This window comes from Gambusia affinis, linkage group LG12 (assembly GCF_019740435.1).
Source record: "Gambusia affinis linkage group LG12, SWU_Gaff_1.0, whole genome shotgun sequence".
NCBI lineage: Eukaryota > Metazoa > Chordata > Actinopteri > Cyprinodontiformes > Poeciliidae > Gambusia > Gambusia affinis.
This window is the reverse complement of record NC_057879.1, coordinates 4,027,053-4,047,600: the sequence shown is the minus strand read 5'-3', so window position 1 is coordinate 4,047,600 and position 20,548 is coordinate 4,027,053. Positions and strand designations below refer to the sequence as shown.

Here is a 20,548-nt window from a genome sequence, read left to right as displayed (position 1 = left end):
CCAGTTCCATTCAAATCTCTCTGGCCACACTCAGTTCTCTCAGATGAACTCCTCTCCTGTCAGTTCTGGAGTTCCCCTTGGCTCAATCCTGGGGCCACTTCTTTTTTTAATTACTATGGATCTCATCCCCTTTGGTTCCGTCTTCCTGCCGACCATCCAGACCAGAAAGCTCGGTCAGATCCGTGAGCTCTTTGTTTTAACTGCAGCTTCATTTGCATCTCTGCCGTTTGTTTTCTCCTCAGCTGAATCCATCGGGTGAATGAACATTGGTCAAGACGTTTTCACATTTCGTTTCGTTTGTCAGAAATTCACAGCCAGGATAAAATAAGTCGTGGAATTTCAGTCCAAACTATAAAGCTGTGGATATCCAGTCTACATCCTTTCATCACTGACATTAGTAAGTCGGGGCGTTTAGTGATGCGAGGGAACCTTCTTTTTTGGATTATTTATATAAAAGAGGACTCCATGATTAAAAAAAAATAAATTAAAATACTCAAGTTTGAATTAGTTGTATTTTGTTCGGGATGCCATTTGTAAAGTTACACAGTAAATAATTAACTCGCAATAATTAGATTTATTTAGCCTGTGAGAGAGAAAAAAAACTAATCGAGGAGTTCATTTTTCAAACTCAAAATGTCACAATTACTCATACATTAGTGAATTTCAGAATTAAAATATAAATATTTAATTTGCAAACTGAACGTTTAGCAACCAAACTAAATATTTTTTTCAGTTTGCAAACTGAATATTTGATTCCAAACCAAATTTTTTAATCTCAACCAAATATTAAGCTTTCAAACGAAATGTAACGTTCAAAATCTAAATATTTAGCTCCAATTTGAACATTTAGTTTGCCCACTAAATATTTTCTTCCAAACCAATATAAATAAATAAATATATAATTAATATGAAAATTTAACTGTTCAGTTTGGAAAATAAACATTTAGTTTGGAACTAAATATTTAGTTCGCTTACCAGATAATTAAAAAAAAAAAAATAAATATTGACTTTCAGAACTAAATATTCTGAAATATTCAGTTCAAAATAAACCAAATGATGAATATTTGGTTTAGTTATAACCAAATATTCATTATTTGGAATAACATGGTGAAAATGTGAATTTGTTTTCTGTAGCAGGCAAAAAAAATAAAAAATAATAATAGATGATTGCTGTTAGTGTTTTACTCTATAACTTCACAAACGGCGCCCCATTGGCTCGTGTGTAGGAACTTTGACCTTTGTCTGCTTGTTGTAAAAACAAAATTCCTCGTTTTCCCGCTCCTTTTCAGCGTTCATAAACTCGTGCACATGCGATTCCCTGCCCCCGGCGCTTGCGGGACTGTAACCGAACAGTGAGAATTACGTCTTTAAACAGCACATTTATTCAGCGGTGCTGACACCCACATGATTTATTAAAGCTCTCTGCCATTAACAGATGTGCAGGTCCGGGACAAAGCCAACACAAACCGCAAAAATCCCACTTAATGAGCAGAAACGCTGTACAGCTCATTTTGTGGAACACGAAACCGTCGTCCTCACGGGATCTAGTTGGCTTAAATTATTCCTAACAACGGGACATAACTGAAAACCAGAAGTGAGGGACTGTAATATTTTATTTTTAAGACAATCTCTCGTCGTCCTCCGCGGCCCTAAACCCTGAGTCGGGGGGGAGGAGGGTCGACATCCAAGGACGAGCTCCTGCTTTGACACCTGTCGGTTTGCCACAGAGATTCTGCGCCGCATCATAATTTGCTTCTCACCGTCTATTCCCGGACACCGCTTCCATCATCCCAGATAAATTTCCCCTTCCCGTATCGTGTCACGGCGGGCGGCGTGTGGCGCGTTTGAAAGCGAGGGTCTCCAGCGACACGAGTGGCCAGAGGAACAGCGGGGGGCTCCGAATGGACTCATGAATTTACATGATCTACAGGATCCCGTCTCTCCTTCAGGCTTCGCTTGGGTTGAGTTGCAAGGCCTCAAACAAAGTCGGCGACGGAGGATGGAGACGGAAACGTGAATAAGTATTGTAGTTTCTCAACTCTTCCTCGAATTTTTTATTTTTTTGATTTGCTCTCAAAAGAAATTTTTTTGCTCTTTTTTCATTCCATAAAATTCTTTTTTTTTTTTTTTTTTTTTCCCAGATACCTCCCTGTCTTCATTTAAATCTAACCTTCAAACTGATTTCTTCAAACTGCTTTATTCTGCTTAATGTCGTTTCTATCTGCCATTAATTCTGTTTGACACATTGATCAACTATATCAATATATTAGCGATACAGGTCCTGTAGAGCTCAACAAAGTCAATTTTAGACTTTGTGTCATAATACAACCCAGCGTCATATTTCATATTGATCCATTGTGACTCCAGAACCAATAAGAATGGCGATATAGGCTTATGTCTCCTCTAATGTGTATTTAAAAAAATCATTATTCAAGCAAACAAATAAGAAAGTTTGTGGAAAAACACGACTTCTGCTTCAGTGCTTTAGCAGATCCATCCCTAGTCAAACCCTCCTTGCGCCTGATGACCTTCAAATCGCCGGTTTTCTTCCTTTCATCCCCTCCTCCTCGACTCTGTGACACGTTTGCTTGTTTCCTCCACGCAACAGCGGCAGGATGTTGGCACCATTTGCATCCTCTACACAGTCCGGTCGCGTGTTATTCAGATGCAGGCCTCTGATGCCTGGTGACACTTTGACCTTGCAACGTCTGACCGTTGGGACGCATCGTGTGTCGCTTTAAGCCCGACAGCGAGGCTTCCCTTTAGTCTCGCCGTGTGCAACGAATAAACAAATCAAGCGCACCCTGTCCAGGCTCGGCAGTCCAGGAGTACAAGACGGGTTTTCAGGGCCTCGCATAAATATTCACATCATCAACTTTCCACACTGTCGTGTTGCGACTACAAACTTTATTTCATCCCATTATTAATTCATGTATCGTGCAACACGCCGACACAGAGGGGTTCGAAGTGGAACAAGAGCAACTCTACCATCCAGTCAAAACTGTTAAAGAGTGACCGACAGCCTGGTCTTACTGCTACGAAAAGATCTCCAGTTTTTCAGTTTTCAAAGTGGTTGCCTTTCTTTCAACAAAGAAATCACGCAAAACCTTGATTCACACATTCTTATCTTATAAAACAAAAATTACACCGCTTGTATTTTCTTTGTTTAATTGAGATAGTTGATGCTTTGTTGTTGTTTTTGAGCAGGAACAGAATTCCCATTAAAAGATCTTAGGGTTCAAGTTGTCATTGTTATTTTATTATTATTTTTTTTTTTACCAATTCTTGACTCTCCAGTAGCCACGTAGCGAAAGGTTTGGACTCTCCTGGCTTAGACCAAAGTGCATATCAGAAAGGCCCAGCCAAAGTCCGGACCTAAAATCCAGCTGAAAATCAGTCGCAAGTAGAAAAAAGGTAGAAACCGACGTGTCTCGTTCAAACCGACTCGGTCTGGAGCTGTTTCACAAAGTCAGTTTGCAAAAAAAGAAAAAAAAAAAACCCACAAAATGTGTCAACATTTAAGACGAAAGGAACTGACCTGAAAACCACAGACACGATATAAATTCGATTTCACCCAGAGGATTTACGCTTCCTTAACGGTGAATACAAAAAAAAGGCAAAATACTGCAGTCGTGTACGCTTCCTTCACACGAGAGTCCTGCGTTGCAGTAAAAACATGGCGCCTCCATCTTGCTTCTTCTAGCAAAAAATACTAATAAAAAATACACATAAGGCATAAAACATGGTAAGATCTGTCAGTCTGCTGCTGTGGTAGAGACCAAGGCATCTATAAATACATGTGCTGCCACAGCGGCTCCGAAAAGAAGCAGAACAAACAGACAGAAATATTCACAATGATTTCAGCTCAATCCCAACCCTAACTAGACAGAATTTTATTTCAATTCATTTGAGGAGAAATGTGAATTTTGAGGGATTTCAATCTGTTTCAGGTTTACTTGCCACTGCTTTGTTTGGACACCACCAAACGTTTTGGAGCTGAAGCTGAGGGAAGGAAATGTTCTTTTTTTTTTTTCTCTCTCTCTCTCTCTTTACTTGTGAATACAAACTCAGAACCGAGTCTCGACGCGGAGGGTGTTCCTCCACGGCACGAAAATATTCCAGTTTCACAATAAACGCTCATAAACGTTCAACTATCCCGTACTCTGCCTGTAATACAACTCTTAACTGAGTCATAATGCTAAACTGTTATGGCACAGTAGTGGCAGAAATCCTGAAAATATGGCACACTGCCTTGTCTAGTTTCTCCAAGCAGGCTGAACCCGCAGCATTTCTTTAATTGTCCCGTCACGAACCATAACTACGGAGGCCTGCAGCGTCTTCGATGGGAATGGTTTGTTTAAATTTAGTTTTAATAGCTGCGATAATTCCTGCTTTAAAGTTTTCCATTTGTGAGCATTTCGGGACGCACCGATCCACTGTTTTCCCTTCCGATACCGATATCTGAGGTTTAGCATCAGCCGATAGCGATGCGATGCAGAAAACCAGCGGAACTGACGTAAAGTTTTTCATAGAGTTGCTCATACTTGCTGATCTTAAGCTAATCCAGAGCCTCTAATCGGTTTCTGCTTTACCTCTTAAATCGACGGGAGAAGCAAAGATCCACTTTTTTAAAAGTGGAGGGCGGAGCTTATGGTGTGATGTCAGCCCCTCCAGGTCGGATTTAGATCATCTCACAACTTTGTAAAGACTCGTTCATCTTTATTATGTCCTGATACTGAAAAAAGAAGAAAGAAACACAATTGGAAGGTAGTTTGATTGTGGTTTACATCATTTAACATATTCCTTACACAGCAGCTGTAAAAGAAATCTGGTTTATTAGCAGAAGAGAGATGGATTCCAATTCTAGGAAATGTGATATTAAATCTGGGTTAAGGTTGTTTTTTTTCTAAGAAAAAAAAAACAAAACAGAAAAAAAAGTTGAACTGACAATGAAATCTGCGAGTCCTTCCCCACTTTTCTTATGTTTCCCACATAGGAGGAATTTCTATTCGGTATACTAGCGACGCTATGATGGCACATTTTCAGCCGTTGCCCAACCTGACAATGTATCTGTGGCACCCGAGTGGAGTACCCAATATAAACTAGCAGGGATTGTGAACAGAGTTCCAACAACCAATAAAAGTTCCAATAATTTATTTTAAAAACAGGAAATCAAAAGAAAGAGGAGGCGCAGGCAGTCCTTGTCAAACAAGTCAAAACGAGTCTATAAAATAGATGCTTAGCTCCAGCCTCTGATGAACCTCAGCCGCACCCTGGTCCCGACGGCTCCTCCAGCCGGCCACACGCTTCTTAACGGCGACCAGTCGAGTAACTCGCGGCTTCCAACAGCAACCCGACGGATGGCGCTTCCTGGCAACCCGTCCTCTCGTCGCTAGTTCCCTGAGCCTGCTCGTGCCGTCCCCCACAAAAAAAAAGCCCAAGTCCGTCTGCCTCTTCGTCCCGCTTTTCCTACACCCATGGCCTGTCCAGCTTTGGCTGCTTCGTCGCACTGCTGTCTCGGTGTCCACGACTTATATCCTCCTTGGTCTGCACGCAGCTTGATTAGATGCAGAACACCCTCGGCGTGGCGAACCTCAAAAACAACCAATCAAAAACATGCAACACAACAACCCCAAAAATATAATTCAAATAATTCTAAAAAACGTAAATAACTTCAAAATATAAGAAACAATCCAAAACAGTGATATAAGGAACATAAATTTAAATCAGAAAAGGAACAACGAGGCCACCTTGCCACATATCCTCCTTGGATCTGGTGGTTCAGCCGTTTGGTTCTGGTGTTTTGGACCACTGACCACATCTAAGAGCTGCAGGACACCAGACCTCCAGGCCTGGATTTGAATTAAGACCCCCATACCAACACAAAGCAGTGCATACATTTTTAAGTGGAAGGAAAACTCGACGTGATTTTTAAAGTTCGGGGTCATGTGGTCTCATCTGACCTCGTGACCTTCTCCGAGTTCGGGGTCATGTGGTCTCATCTGACCTCGTGACCTTCTCCCAGGCCTTGTTGGGATCATCCATATGTTCGCTGGCAGACTTCAGACAGGCCTGGACATGAGCTGTCTTGAGCAGGGGAAACTTGGACGCTGCAGAATCTTAATTGGGCTGACCCCTCACCTTTCTCGTGATCGTCGGTTCTCGGCAAGGCGATGTCTCGCATGGATCCCCAGTCCGAGGTAAACTGACGGTCACCTGTTGTTTCGTCCATTTTCTAATGTTTGCATCAACGGTTGCCTCCTGCCTTTATCTGGAGTCCGTTCCTGCTCTGTGCAGCTCTACATGTCTCATTCCTGGACAACACTTGGTGGAGAAGTTGGAGTTAGACTGGTTGAGTGTGTGGACAGGTGTCTTTTATACAGGTAATAAGTTCAACCAGGCACAACAACAACATTACGGAAAAGGATCACAGCGAATGGGAAAAGAAATCTGCCTTTGAGCTCAGAAAATTAAAGTCAAAAAGTCAGACTCCTTTTCTTTCCAGTGGCTCTAATCTTCTTCAATAAAATACTGACTTACTTTTTTTCTTACATAGAGTACAGACCAAACGTTTCTAATTGAATTCAATTAGAAAGTGTGTCCAAACTTTTGATCTGTACTGTATAAAAAAAAAAAAACGGTAACACTTTATTTGACGGTGTGTGCATAAGACTGACATAACACCTGTTGTGAACATGAAGGAGTATTTATGAATGTTTGTGACTGTTGTCATGACGTGTCATTTGGTAAATAAAGACTTTGCTTCCAATGCAAAGTTGGCACTTTTAATGAACTTTCAAGGCAACTTGCAGAGCAACGTTGCATTAAAAGTGTCATTATTTACCGAATGACACTTCACAACTACGTTCATAAAGACTCCGTCATGTTGACGACACCCCGTCAAATAAAGTGTTACCAGAAAAAAGCTAACGAGGCTGAGGATCTTAAGCGTAATAAGAGAGCAAATCAAATGAAAGTACAGTTAGCTTTGCTTCATCGTGAGCTTTAACTCGCCTGCCCTTTCTGTTTCTGCTCATCACCTCCGCACACACCGGGCTGACCTAAACATCCTGTTAAATACCAGCGCTCCAGTGTCCCTGTCCAAGAAAAACGAGGATGGTATTCACAGCAGAGCCCCCGTCTCTTATCTCAACTCAATTAGGCCTGAATAGGAGCAGGAAATGTCACTGTCCACTGCTGGTGGGTAATTACCTTGGTCCCAGTGTGACGAGGGGCCTGTTTGGTGGGGAAGACTCCGGCTCATTCCATGATGGCGACGATAAAGTTTCCTTCTCGAAATCTTGAACTTTTGTTTTGTATTCAAAGTCAGGAATAATAGAGACCACATTACTATTATCATAATTGGGAGAAGTCGCTGTTTCACCAAAAGCCAACAGGGATTGGAGGTTAATTAGCAGAAAAATTGCTGACATTTTGAACTTGTGCTCGACTCGTTTCAAAGCTAAGCGGCAGAACCCGGCACGCTGGTCTGCTGCTGTTCAGCCTTCACGCTCCATAAGCCTTTTCACGTTCCGTCACAGTGTAGCCGAAAAGCTCCTCCTTTTCCATTTTGTGATTTTGTTTGAATTTGTGGAAAATTTAAATGAACACAGGACGGCTGCAAACTCTCGACACTAAATGATCAGCAGCTAGGCGGTGAATCTAGAAGGGACGGAGCGAACGACAGTCATCATCAGGCGTCCCACAAAGCTTTTGTTACAAAAAGTCAATTTTCCCGCTGTGTGGGTTGATGAAGATAAGTCTGGTGTTTGACCTAGCGTACTGCAGAGCTTCGTCTGTGTGAACAAAACACTTGTGGAATAGAAATGGAAACGCTGACCACTTCGCCCCTCTGAGGAGTTTTAAAGTCCATATGGAGTCGGATCCAAAAAGTTTCCCCCACACCTTCTCCATTCATCCTCTCTTTGGTTGCCTTTGGCTTCAAAGAAATCAGACCGTATTAGAAAGGTTGACGGTGTTCTGGGAATTGAAGCTGTTATATGTAACTTTTATAAATACGTTAAAAAAAAAAGTCCTTACATACTTAAGACTGTCACTGTTGTGACAGTATAGTAGGAGACATAATCAAACTCCTCCTCCTTGTCTTCCCAGTGCTACCACCACACCCGGTAAAAAGCAACCAATCAGAGCCAGGAGGCAGGTCATGGCGCTCTCAATTAAGCTTGTGTACGCGCTGCTAAACCTGCTAATGGCAGTGAAGCAACTTACATAAAATCTGTTTGCCTGCCGGCAGCGGCGGTGGCCATGCTAACTGGCTTGAGCCACCGAACTTCAAACTTATCAGTCTTTATGATCAACTTTTTGGGTTTGTTTTAGTTTTCATGTATTTTATATATATATATATATAAGTCTGTGGACACAATTGTCCTTAAAAAATAGGGCTAGTTGAGACCAGCACACCAGACTGGAGACTTTTATCATCCAGTTTTTGGTAGAGAGACGAGTAAGACGATGAATTATGCAAATGGATATTATTAAGCTCGTTTTAATTTAGCACGCGACTCATTGGTTTGTTGCTTGTTGCGACAGGTCTACTCTGTAATGCAAAGTCATCTGTAGTGCTGACGAGGCTGGGACTATGTTCAGCACCTTGGACAGCGCCAGGAGAAAGAGGAGCAGCTCCTGAAACTTTTAAGGCGGACTCGGTTAATCGAGCAGGAGGCATATCAGCTGTCGGCACAGAATCCTCTCTGAAGCGCTGGATGGTCCCGCAGCTGGATTTCCAAGCGGCTCTTCCGTCAGTTTGTTTTTTCAGCTGTTTTTTTAAAGTTATTATTATTTTATTTCTGTTTCCCGCCCCCCCCCCCCTCCACTCCGGGAACGTCAGCTGCCGGAGAGCGGGGCGGCGGTGATTTAAATACGGTCCGAGACGCGAAGGTGACTGGATGAGACACGGCAGCGTCTCTGGGAAGGATGAGAGTTAGAGACTGCCACACGGTGGAGCAGAGCTTAACTAAACTTTCCTCCTGCAACATTTTACAACACCACTCCAAATTCCCCAGCCCCCCTCTCCCGGTTCCCCTCCCGTCCCCACGAACCGACCAAAAGAAAAAAGAAAAAAAAGTTTTAAATGTCCCATCTGAACAGTTTATGATCTAAAATCTGCAGGATTTTCCAACTTGATTTTGTCTTCCTTTCTTTTTCTTTTTTTTTTTTTTTTAAATAAATTATTATTACTCTTTGTAAAGGAAAGCGAGTGGGTTCATTTCATTTTCCATACTGAGAGGGGACAAAAAAAAAGAAAAAAGAAAAAATAACATTCAGAAATGCCTTCGCCTCATTAGTCGCCGTGGCCGCCCGGTGTGTTTCCGCCGCAGTGACACGGACTGCCATGCTCGCGTCCAACGCGAGCCTCGGCGGCTGCGCGGAGTTCAACAGCGCCCTGTGCGCCGGAGCCGGGGAAGGGCAGCCGGGGGGCGGTTCGCTCCGGACCACCCTCAGCCCGACGGGGCACCTGGTCGTGGCCGTGTGCCTCGGCTTCATCGGAGCGTTCGGACTCCTCAACAACCTGCTGGTGCTGGTTCTGTTCTGCCGCTACAAGATGCTGCGCTCCCCCATCAACCTGCTGCTGATCAACATCTCCGTCAGCGACCTGCTGGTGTGCGTGCTCGGGACTCCGTTCAGCTTTGCGGCCAGCACGCAGGGACGCTGGCTCATAGGAGCGGAGGGATGCGTGTGGTACGGCTTCGCCAACTCCCTCTGCGGTGAGTGAAATGCGCAATGTTGGAGAAAAGCGAAGAGAAAACAAATCAGAATCTGCGGGTTTGTTCGTTTATGTTTGTTGGCTTCATTTGTAACCGGGTTTGTCTCACTTAGATTGAAAAATCTCATTTTCAAAAGAGAGAGAACCTGTCCAGGAGGAACATTTACCTACAAAATGACAAACCCAAAACGTATCGAAACCGAATAATGTTTGTTTCGTGTCTTTGTGTAAATCAACCGTTCTTGTCGCGCTGTTTCCCCTGTAGATGTGATTTTATTTTGGGGCAGTCCGGGCAAAACGTCTTCGCAGTGATATCGACTTGTGGTCGTAAACTGTTAAAAGGATTAGAAGAAACACTTTCAGATCGGGAAACTTCCTAAATTGGATGATTTTCTTTCTTCTTTTTTTTTCTTTAATTATTATTACCGGGTTCAGCTGGCACGTGCAGGCGTCGATTTGATCGCAACGAAGCTGAAAACATACTTAAATTTCATTTAAAAAGAAAAAAAAAGAGTTCTGGTTGCATATTCAGCGCTGATTATCTTCTCTTATTAAAAAAAAAAACAAAACATTAGGCGCTTAGGAGGTGAATTTCTGCAGTTAGAGGCTTCTATCATCATTCGGTCATTTGTAGCAGGGAAGACTTCATAAAAAGTCAAACTGGTTAGGTGGAGTTTAAGAAAAACATTATTTTTATTATTATTTTTTAGGAAAACATGAACTATTGGGACGTCTTGTTGGTGCGTAAAGTGCTGCCTGGTCTGGCTCCGCCCCCCACTGGCTAATTTCATGAAACAAAACCAGAAGTTGTCCAGGAGGACGGGAAGTTCTCCAAATCCTTACATTTCTGCTTGGTGATTAAATTTTGTGAGGACTTGGAGATCAGCGTGTTAAACTTCTGTCTTGAACTATTTGTTGTGCAACTTTCTCAGTCATTATTTTGCCACTTAGAAAATCCTGCTGTTTATTTATGTATCATTTTAGCCTCTTTTTCATCAACCTCCCAGAATTGAAACTCTTTGGCAAAAATCTCCAACGTTTCCATGACGAAACTCTAGGCTTGTGAAGCGGTTCCAGTTCAGAACCTGAAGCTAAAGATTCCAATCAGGCCCAAATCAACCTCAAACTGATTTAGTTCCCTTTAATAAAAACGACTCATATTTTCACATTTGGATTCAGTGACAGACGGGATCCTAATCTAATCCAGCAGAGCCGTTTCAATTGGTCCGTTTAGGGATCATTTGTGAAATGTTTGGCCGCTAAATGCATCAAGTCGCTGCAGCCACTGAGGTTGTAGAAATCTGTCACCACGCCTCTTCTGCGGATGCGGCTGATGGACAGACAGACTCAGAGGAGTCGTCAGGAAAACAGATTGTTTGGCCACTTAGGCTGATGATCCCTGGTGTGCTGCTGGCTCTGGTGATGACCTGTTAGCAGCTCCTCCGGTTAAATAAAAGCCCACTGAGGGCATTCTGAAGCTTATAGAAATTATATCAGTCTACCTCATAACTCAGGTGTGCTGGATGATGACGAAACACGGATTGTGGGTCGTTTACTGTATCAAGATGGAAAAGAGAAACGTCAAAGAGCTCCTCTGGGTTGCGCTGTAGATCAGAGATGCTGTCGGAGCTCAGAGGAATCGGTGATCGGGTCCAAATCAGGCAGACGGGGGTCAAACACCATGTTTGTGTGCGAGATGCTAAGCTGCATCATGGTAAGACGGATGGATGCTAAAACACAGCTAAAAAAAACAAAACAAACAGACGAAGTATGACCACCCTGACAGAAGTTGGGGTTCAAAGGTCACTCCTACAATTAGTCACAACCAACAAAAGACCCACTGACTTTGTAAATAGTTTTTCAGGGGCGTCTCCAGAAAGTTTTCAAAGGGTTGGCCAGATGATGATGATGATGATGATGATGATGATGATGATGATGATGATGATGATGACAATCATTTATGATGATTAAACGTCATAAATGAGTATTTAAATCTAGGTTTTATCTTGCCTCATTTATAGATAGACATTTTTCATCTACATGCATATTATTTAATTAATTCATTTATTTATTATTTAAGTCATATTGTAAATTACCTACATTATGTATATATTAACATTTTTATAAATTTTTAAAAGTTATTTATGGCTATACTAGCTATACTTTAACAGTTACAGTGGAGTAGCTTGTGAACAAATAATACTTTATTAACCGCTGTGGGATTAATAAACTATATTCTATTATAGTCTGCAAATCCATGTTTTGTTTTTCTTTTGAGTAGCTACATGTAAACCAACCAAGATGTGTTTTCTTCATAATACACCAAAAACCTTTCCTGCGTTTCTATGTTTAAACATTTTTCTCCAGCTCCCATAAAGTTTTATCTTCTGTAATCTGAGCTGCTTCCACTCATCTTTGGTGTAAATAAACAATCACAGTTAAAAAACAACAACAAAAAACCAAGGTTGATTATAACATGATTTATTTGCAACATGATGTTATTTATTCCTGCATTTTTTTTCAATATTTTTTTTCTCAAATTCAAAATATACCAAATAAACCTTGTTCAGGCCGCCCCCGATCTGGCAGTGGCCCTGTTTTTTTTTTGGAGTTAATAATAAATGTGCTGCTGCTAATTTTTTAAAATATAACTTGCTATTCTTCTTCACTTGCTGCCTTAAAGCTTGCAAGCACTTCTCCTTTCTTGTTTTTTTTTCTTTCTTTCTCTCTTATAATTTCTTTAAAAGATTTCCGCTGAGACAGCCTTGGAAGAGCAGGCAGTCTGTGATATTGATTTTTAAGCTCTGTTTTATCCTCTCTCTCTCTCTCTCTGACATTAGTACATTATAAGATTCTTAAAGTCTTATTTTCCCCTCCTGCTGCTCTGTCAGACTGCTTTTCAGTGGATGTTTGACAGGTTGTACACGAGTCTGGAAGGCTATGGGATAAAGCAGGGCAAGGAGGAGAAGACGAATTTCGTATCCACTCGATTCCCCTCTGCGCTCGGTTCTGTCTGCTCAACAGTTGTCCAGTTGTAAGGCAGAACAGGTGCACAAACTATTGCGCAGGAATCGTTAAGAAGCAACTTTTACGAGGCAAGAGTTGGATTTTAAGAGAACCTGAGATAATTTGATCACCAGGAGTTCGTGGCCGAGTGGCGCCCTTCTTTTTGTTCTCCATAAAAACAATCTAAAAATGACTGACGAAAGGAATAAAGATCTAGTTAGTCTCAAAGTTTTTCTGCAGTCTGAGTAATTCAGTTTAGGTTTGATAAGGCAGCATTTTAGAAAGGGACGCACCGATTTACTGTTTTTCACTGACGGATATCTGAGGTTTAGAATCGTCCGATACCGATCCGAATCGACTAATAATGTTGTTTGTTTTATTTTGAAACTCAGTGAAAAATATACTAAATTATAAACATATCTCACACCTCTGAACTTGTGCAGCCCACTTACAGCTTCACAAGCTTGGTCAAACATGTAGAAACAACACAACTTTAATTTGTTCAGTCAGCATAATTAGGAGTAAAACAGACATTGTAAAAATAAATAAGCAAACTGAGAGTGACAAAGACAAAAGGTCAAGCATGTAAAAAATAAACTGCAATAAAATTTCTTTCAAATGGTTCAGAAAGTGGAATGAGGAGTTCCACATATAATGTAAAATAAATAATAAATCATGATGTCACTCGGAGCACAAAGCGTAGAATTAGACTAAATAGATCTGACGGCAAAATTCAATCTAGAATTTCTTTTCAATATCGAGACCGATACAGATCGTATCGGATTGGTGCATCGCTAATTTGATGATAAATTACAATTTAGATTGGTGGGGGGAAAAAAAACAAGAACACAAATAAACAAACACATTTTAGCTAACCTCGGTGTACCGTCAACCTTTCTTACAGCTTTATGTCCAGCTATCGCCAATCTGATATGGACGTGAAATACAAATAAGCAATGCGGCTCAACTTCAAAAACAAATGTTCAGGCACCACGGCTGCTGTTCCACAGCCGTATCAGTTTTTAGTTTTGTTTATTTCAAACACTTTCAAATACCGTAATAACATGTGTTTGATAACTATTTGTTTGAAAAGCAGGTAGCCAGACGTATAAACTTAAAACAGGCAGGTAAAACTTGTTGACGCTCACTAAGTAATAAAAAGCTGTAAGAGCATCAAAAGTCCTGTCTTTACTCTTTCGTAAATATAGAATATTAGAAATAGAACATCAAGTGGCAGCGATATGCTAATGTTAACTAATGAATCATATTTCTTACAGTAAAGTTGGGAAAAATATTTTGTGAGTTAGACTGAAATAAGGACTAGAACATGAAAAGTATAATCCATATTTATTTATTTTTTTACTGTTTTTCTTTGGAGAATCTGAGGTAAGTTTGAATATTCAATATTTCTCTGGTCTTGTTTTCAGCAGTTGTGCTCACTTTCTTCTGAAATCCTGACGTTCATTGACCAAAAATGAAAACATGCCAATCTTTTTTCTTTTCGTCTTTACAAGTTTGAGAAATGTTTTTTGGTCAGATACTTTTGAGTACCTGAAAGCTCAGCCTCTGTTGGTAGTGTGAGAGCGGCTGAAGGTCGGTGCTTTTCAGAGTCAAACACTCAGACTAACTAAACATCAGAACTTCTAAATCTTTTCCAGTTTCAGGTGTTTGTTTAACCAGCGGGAAAGAGATTCATCTTGCAAGAGTGTTGGAACCGTTTCAAATATTTCACATGTTGTAACGTCACAGCCACAAACTTGATCAATTTTGCAAGCATCTGATATAACAAACCAGTGATGAACACAAAGATAATTTATCTTTGTCTGCTCAACATTAACTTAAGCGCCCAATATTTCTTCAGCTGTAAATCATAGATTTAAAATATTAAAAGGATCTTTAAAAATATTAAAAGGACTTTCTTTTTTGTAAAGAAAGTCCTAGAACACACATTCTATGTAGTGATGCACCAATACGACAATTCGTTCTGATATTGGTATCTTAAATTAATATTGCAGTTATGGTCGATAACTGATATTTAACCATTGTGTGTATTGCACTACCATATTGACACCTTTGAGGAAAGAAACCAGAAACAGTTAAGAACAACCAATGTTATTTTTTATGTTGTTGCCATCAGCCCAGTTCTATTTATTGGACCGATACAGATCTATTAAAACATGACTAATATATGACGATACCAATGCTTGTGCCGATATATCGTACATCCCCAATTTCATGGGTCAATTTTGGTCAGTCAATTTGAAAACCGCTGTCTACGGGAGTGTGTTTGGATTCTTGAAGGCATGTTTGAGGAATCCTTAAATCTCCCGTTCAAAATGTGTTGAATGTAAGAAGTGAAAGTTTCTCGACCTTTGATAGGGTGTACTTGTACTATTATGCCGTTGCCTTTATGTTACTTGAAAATGAGCTTAAAATGAAAACACTACTTATCGCGATAACTTCTGGGACAATTTATCGACTAGCAAAAGTTATTGTGACAGCTGTAGTCGAACCCTGGAGGTGAACTTTCCCCGACACGAACTCAGACGAAGAAACCCAGAGCTCTTTATCTGGATGTTTGTGCAACGATGACGTTTTATTTTGATGATCGTCCTTCAACGCTAGATTTTTTCACCTCTATGCCAACATGTATTTGTCTCGCATGGAACTGCAATAAAAGTTTTGATTTGTCAAAATGTAGAAATTTTCATAGTTTCGTAACAAATTTTAACTCGGCCGTGCATTTTGTAAAGGATATCAAAATATTCATTCGGTCTGAACATAAACCCTGATTTTTTTTCTTTTTTATTCCATGGAATTAATTCCTGCCTCTTTCGCTTTTCCAACAAGAAGTTGTGAATTTGAACACTTTTCATGAGTCGTATCACAGTGAAAGAAAACTCAGTTGTTCGATTGCTCGTTCATTTATTTGCCGCTAAGACACGATAAACATTGTCACAAGGCACTTTACAAAAAAAAATCATTTCAATTCAGTTGGACGTCAATTCTAGTTGATCCTGGTACATTAAGCTCAATTAAACATTGAAAGTAGTTCAAAAAGTTTTCATGTAAGAAACCCGGCGGGTCAGTTAAAACGCGACCTCTGACTATATTCACAGTCCGTAGCTTAAGGAGGACCGACATCCACAAGGAGCCGATTTCTTGAAATCTGCCCACCAGAACTTTTACAATTTTTTTTTTTTTTAAAAGGTTTTATTGGCTCTAGTGGCCTTTATTTGATAGTTAATTGACAGGAAAGTGGGTAATGACAGAAGGGGAAAGACATGTAGCAAAGGTCGCCAGGCCGGGAATCGAACCTGCAACGGCCGTGTTGAGGACTAAGGCCTCCTTATGTGGGTTGTGCTCAACCCCTGCGCCACCACAGCACATCCCGAACTTTTACAATTTTTAACAAACTGAAACCTTTCCGAAACACAGACGGAACGCCGAGCATGTGAAAGACGTCGAGAGCTGCCAGACATGGTTAGAGGCGACATTGGTAAGGAGCGAGTAATTCCTCCATGGGCTCATAAAACAGGAGGGAAGGGAGAAAAATGAGGGAGGATCTGAGAAAGGAAAGAAGAAGAAGCAAAATTGATTGTTCGGATGAATGAGGCTTGGCTGTAACAAAGCGACTGTGTCTGTCTTCACTGAAAATCTACGACGCTTCCTCCAGTGATCAATGCTCCTCCGTCGTGAGAGACGTGGACGGTGCGTTCGTGCGCCCTCGTTCAAATCGATTTCTGCTCTTCCTCCTGCTTGTGAGATCCTCCGGTCTGTCAATTGACATTTTGCAACGAAATTCACCTTTTTCTCCTTTGCAATAATCCCCGCTTTGTAACTTTTTTTTTTTCTTTTTTTCCTCCTTCACCTCTCCTCAGCTCCTTTTTGGTATTCTCCTCCTGCCTGTCTGGCTGAGCTAATATTTTCTCCCTCAGTTCTGAAGAGGAACGGCTCCGAATTCCCATTTCTGTCTCTGCGAGCGTGTTCCTGCATGCAGCCGGCCGCCTTCTGCCACAAGTGGACTCTGCAAGTCACCAGTGAATTAACCTTGCACCGCTGAGCCAATGTGCAGCATACCGAATCAGTGCACACACACACACACACGCTCAGGTCAGAAGAGAAATGGCTCGAAACAAGAGAGGAAGTGATTATAAATGTACATGGTGTTGGCAGAAGCAGCACCTGACCGAAGTGAAGTTAATTTGTTGTGGCGGTGCGGCGCACAAAGAAGCAAAAGCAGAGCAGCCGGAATGACGAGCTGGCAACGGGCGGAGGGAAATGAAATGTGTTTTTGGGAAAAGTAAAGTAGAGTTGTGAATCTTTCAGAGTCGGATTTGAGTCTGATTTTTAGTGTCGCTATTTGATTCGGAAATAATTTTTGATTCGAATGATTTTTGAGAAACAATTTTTGATTCAGAAAATGTTTAATTTCGAAACAGTTTTTAATCCGGAAAATGATTTTTGATTTGGATCATCAGAAACGATCTTTGATTCAGAAACGACCTTTTAGTCAGAAACTAGTTTTTCTATTTAAACATTCTCTAGTTTCTGTTTAAATGATCTGACTGACAAGAGAAAGAGTGTAAACAAATACATTAATTAAAATCTCTTCCATAAGGTTCCACGATGCATCGAATTCCCTCAGCTTCCTGGTATACTGAAACAAAAATAGGCTTCAGCGTCAAATTCTGGGTCTTAAATCCCCAGTGTTAGGTTAGCTTAGCTGACTGGCTTTTTCTTAAGTTAAAGAAAAGTAATTATTCAAAATGCATACAGTTGGAGAGACGGCCTTCTACGGTGTCAGAGTGGATGCGTAACGCAGAAAACTCAAATCGGAGCCGCAGTGACGTAGAACATAAGGATGTTTTGAATCGATTCGGACGAGGAATTGCTCTTTTCTATAGAATAAATTTTTTTTTATCCACCTGTAACGTAAAGTGTTCGACTGAGAACAATGCTGAATTTGTGTGCCAGGCAATTCCAAATGTTCGAATGCTTTCAGACTGATGAATGTACTCAGGAAAAGAGGCTGGCGTGAGACTTACAGAACAATCACGCAGTCTTGTGTTTTCCCATCAAACCGTCTTTGGCTGGATCAACACTTCTTCTAAGTAGCTGACATAAAAAGGCACAGGCCCGGCGACCGGGGCAGTTCTAGAAAGAGTCAGCTGCTTTGATTTTATTATCACGCCATAAAAGAATCAGACGTCCTACGATTCAACTGCTGCGTCTCACTTAGTTATTGTCGTTCACAACCATATTACATTCCCTCGGATAAAAGTGTTTTTGTCTCCCACAGAGACATGATGAAATCCTGACGAGTGAAAATACTCTACGTAACCAGCTGAGAGGAAAGTGTTTTAGAAACTGAAGAGTTCAACAGTACGGAGCCTGGGAGCTGAAAGTTTCAATTTGACGTTTATTTTAGCACGCACTCAAAGTTGACTCATGGATTACAGTGATGAGTGTGATTGTTAAGATCCCGTCATTCTAGTCTGTCTGTGCTTGTCGTTTGGTTATGGCAGCGGAGGAAGTGAACAAAGTGTTGGCCGCGTTTCCAAATATCACGCAGTTAAACTCGGAGCAAGAGGAATGTTTAATCTAGGGCTGCAACTAACGATTATTTAAGTAATCGATTTTTCTGACGATTAGTTGATTATTCATATAAAAACACATTTTAGACTTTTCATCCAACAACTGGATTCTTTATTACACGATATTTGAAATACAGTGAAAGACGCTATTAAGCTATTAAATTCCATTTGTAAATGGAAATATTAAATATTATCATTCCTTTAGTGAACGCTTGGCCATTGGTAGCAAAGGATGCTGAGGAAGCTCAGCCATTTCTGCATTTACGTAGCATTGCTACACTGAAGGTCTAAAGTGTTTATCTTATTTTGTACTAACTGACTAATAATAGTCAGTTATAATAATAATAGGGTCGTATATAATTTTTTTTTCTCCTGAATTTAAACCAGGATGAAGCTAAAACCTATGTGACTGGAGGAGTTGTGGTTAGAACATGCTTATAAGCAAAATAGTTTGAAATCTTAAATGCAAAATGTCTATCAGTTATTTCAGGTGTGGTGCAACAATCTAAAAGTTGCAGTTTGAGCTGACACCCCTGAGCTAAAACCTATGTGACTGGAGGAGTTGTGGTTAGAACATGCTTATAAGCAAAATAGTTTGAAATCTTAAATGCAAAATGTCTATCGTGTATAGTTTTAGATTAGTTACAGCTTTGACTGGCGCATGCAATTTCTGGAACGCTTCTTAGCGTAGCTTCTTTTACGGTTGATATGGCGCATTACAAACATCATGGCAAAATGCAATAGCAATTAAGGAAAAATCATAAACAACTGTTTAAACCTTCAACAGAGTCTTGAGGAAGCAATCATTTCTCAATATCCGAGAGTTCAGACCCTCTGAACGAAGTGAAGCGTAGAACGAGGGGCTGGTCTTTAAAGGGCTAAAACATACAATCTGATATCATTATTCATCAGACTAAAGGAAACGCATTTAAAAACGTTCGTATTTTCCCAAAAGTTGCGGAAGATTTTTCTAAAATCGAGGGACACCAGACTATTCTCCAAAGAAATGTTTTATAACCCAACAGCGCTTCCACCTTCTTAAACACTCAAGGGATTTTTTTGTCCGCAGTACTCTTGTAATTAGCAAGGACACTAGGCTATTAACACTCCCGCTAAGTCTCCGGTTTGGGGATGACACCATCTTGTCCGTGCGTTGCGAGCGGACAGTTCTGCCGTTGTCTTATTTCACACCTGACTGAGTGCGGAGAGGAAACGGCGGAGGACAAGCTGGAGAAACTAAACGTAGAGCAGGGCGTCTTTCGTCAACAAACACATTACGTCTCAAACAGTTTTCAAGACGCTTGCAACGAGTCATGACGGATCAAACAGAAGCTTGTTTCTGAAGCTGTGTTGACTCTTTGCTTCCACGGAAACTGAACTAATGGGAGCCATGATGAGCAATAGAGGAAAAGACAACACGAGTTTAATACAAGAGAGCAAACAGACCAGCGCAACTGTGCCGCTGCCACGTTGGTCGTTTTTTTCCACTATGCAATAAAAATATTCAATTTCCCTTTGTTTTGTTCCACAGTTGTCTCATCTATAACACAAATGTCTATGTGAACGACCAACATAAAGCATTGTAAAAGTTGGTGGGAGGAAAACGTGAACTTGGTTGACGTGAACTCTGGTATGGTTTGAATGCGCATGTGAACTAAAGCTGACCAGAAACCACTCTTAAATCAGGAAGTGAACTGTAACGCTGGGCATTCTGGGTAAATACAACCAAAACAAACGGCGGAGTATAATGCAAGATTGTCGGGACTCCGGGTTTTTGGGTTGGTTTTGCTTTCCATTTTATTTTGCTTCTTGTTTTAGTTCACTTTAGTTTAGCCCTTCACGGTCCTTTTGATATTATTATTTGAGGTATTTAGTCTAATTAGAATTGTCTTATTGCTTTCCTTATTTTCAGTCCTTTATAGTGTTTCTAGGTGGGTTTTATTCTTTAGTTACCTTAGGTTCTGTCCTTGTTTGTCTGAGTCCATGTCAGGCATGCTTTCACGACTATAGTTTAATTCTATTTTATCCTTCTAGTTATTTCTTATTTCAGCCTCCCTGCAGTGTTTCTAGTAATGTTTATTTCTTAATTTCGTCACCCTAGTTTCAGTTATTCTTCCATGTCTTAGTCTATATTAGTAATTCTAGTGAGATTATTTCTTATGTCCTTCTAGCTCCCCCGTCGTGTTACTACTTCTTATTTGGTCTCTTTAGGTTTGGTTAG

General features: G+C 40.7%; 1 protein-coding gene across 2 annotated transcripts in view; it reads left to right on the top strand.

Annotated features, from left to right (window-relative positions):
- Positions 1-9,269: 9,269 nt before the first annotated feature.
- Positions 9,270-20,548, top strand: part of LOC122841019 (opsin-3-like) — a 72,538-nt gene continuing 61,259 nt past the window's right edge. The window contains exon 1 of one of the 2 annotated variants that reach the window (XM_044133921.1): positions 9,270-9,725. In XM_044133921.1, coding sequence (XP_043989856.1) covers positions 9,353-9,725 — 373 coding nt within the window. In that variant the 5' untranslated portion in view covers positions 9,270-9,352. The remainder of the gene's footprint in view (positions 9,726-20,548) is intronic. The other variant, XM_044133920.1, reaches the window with a different exon arrangement.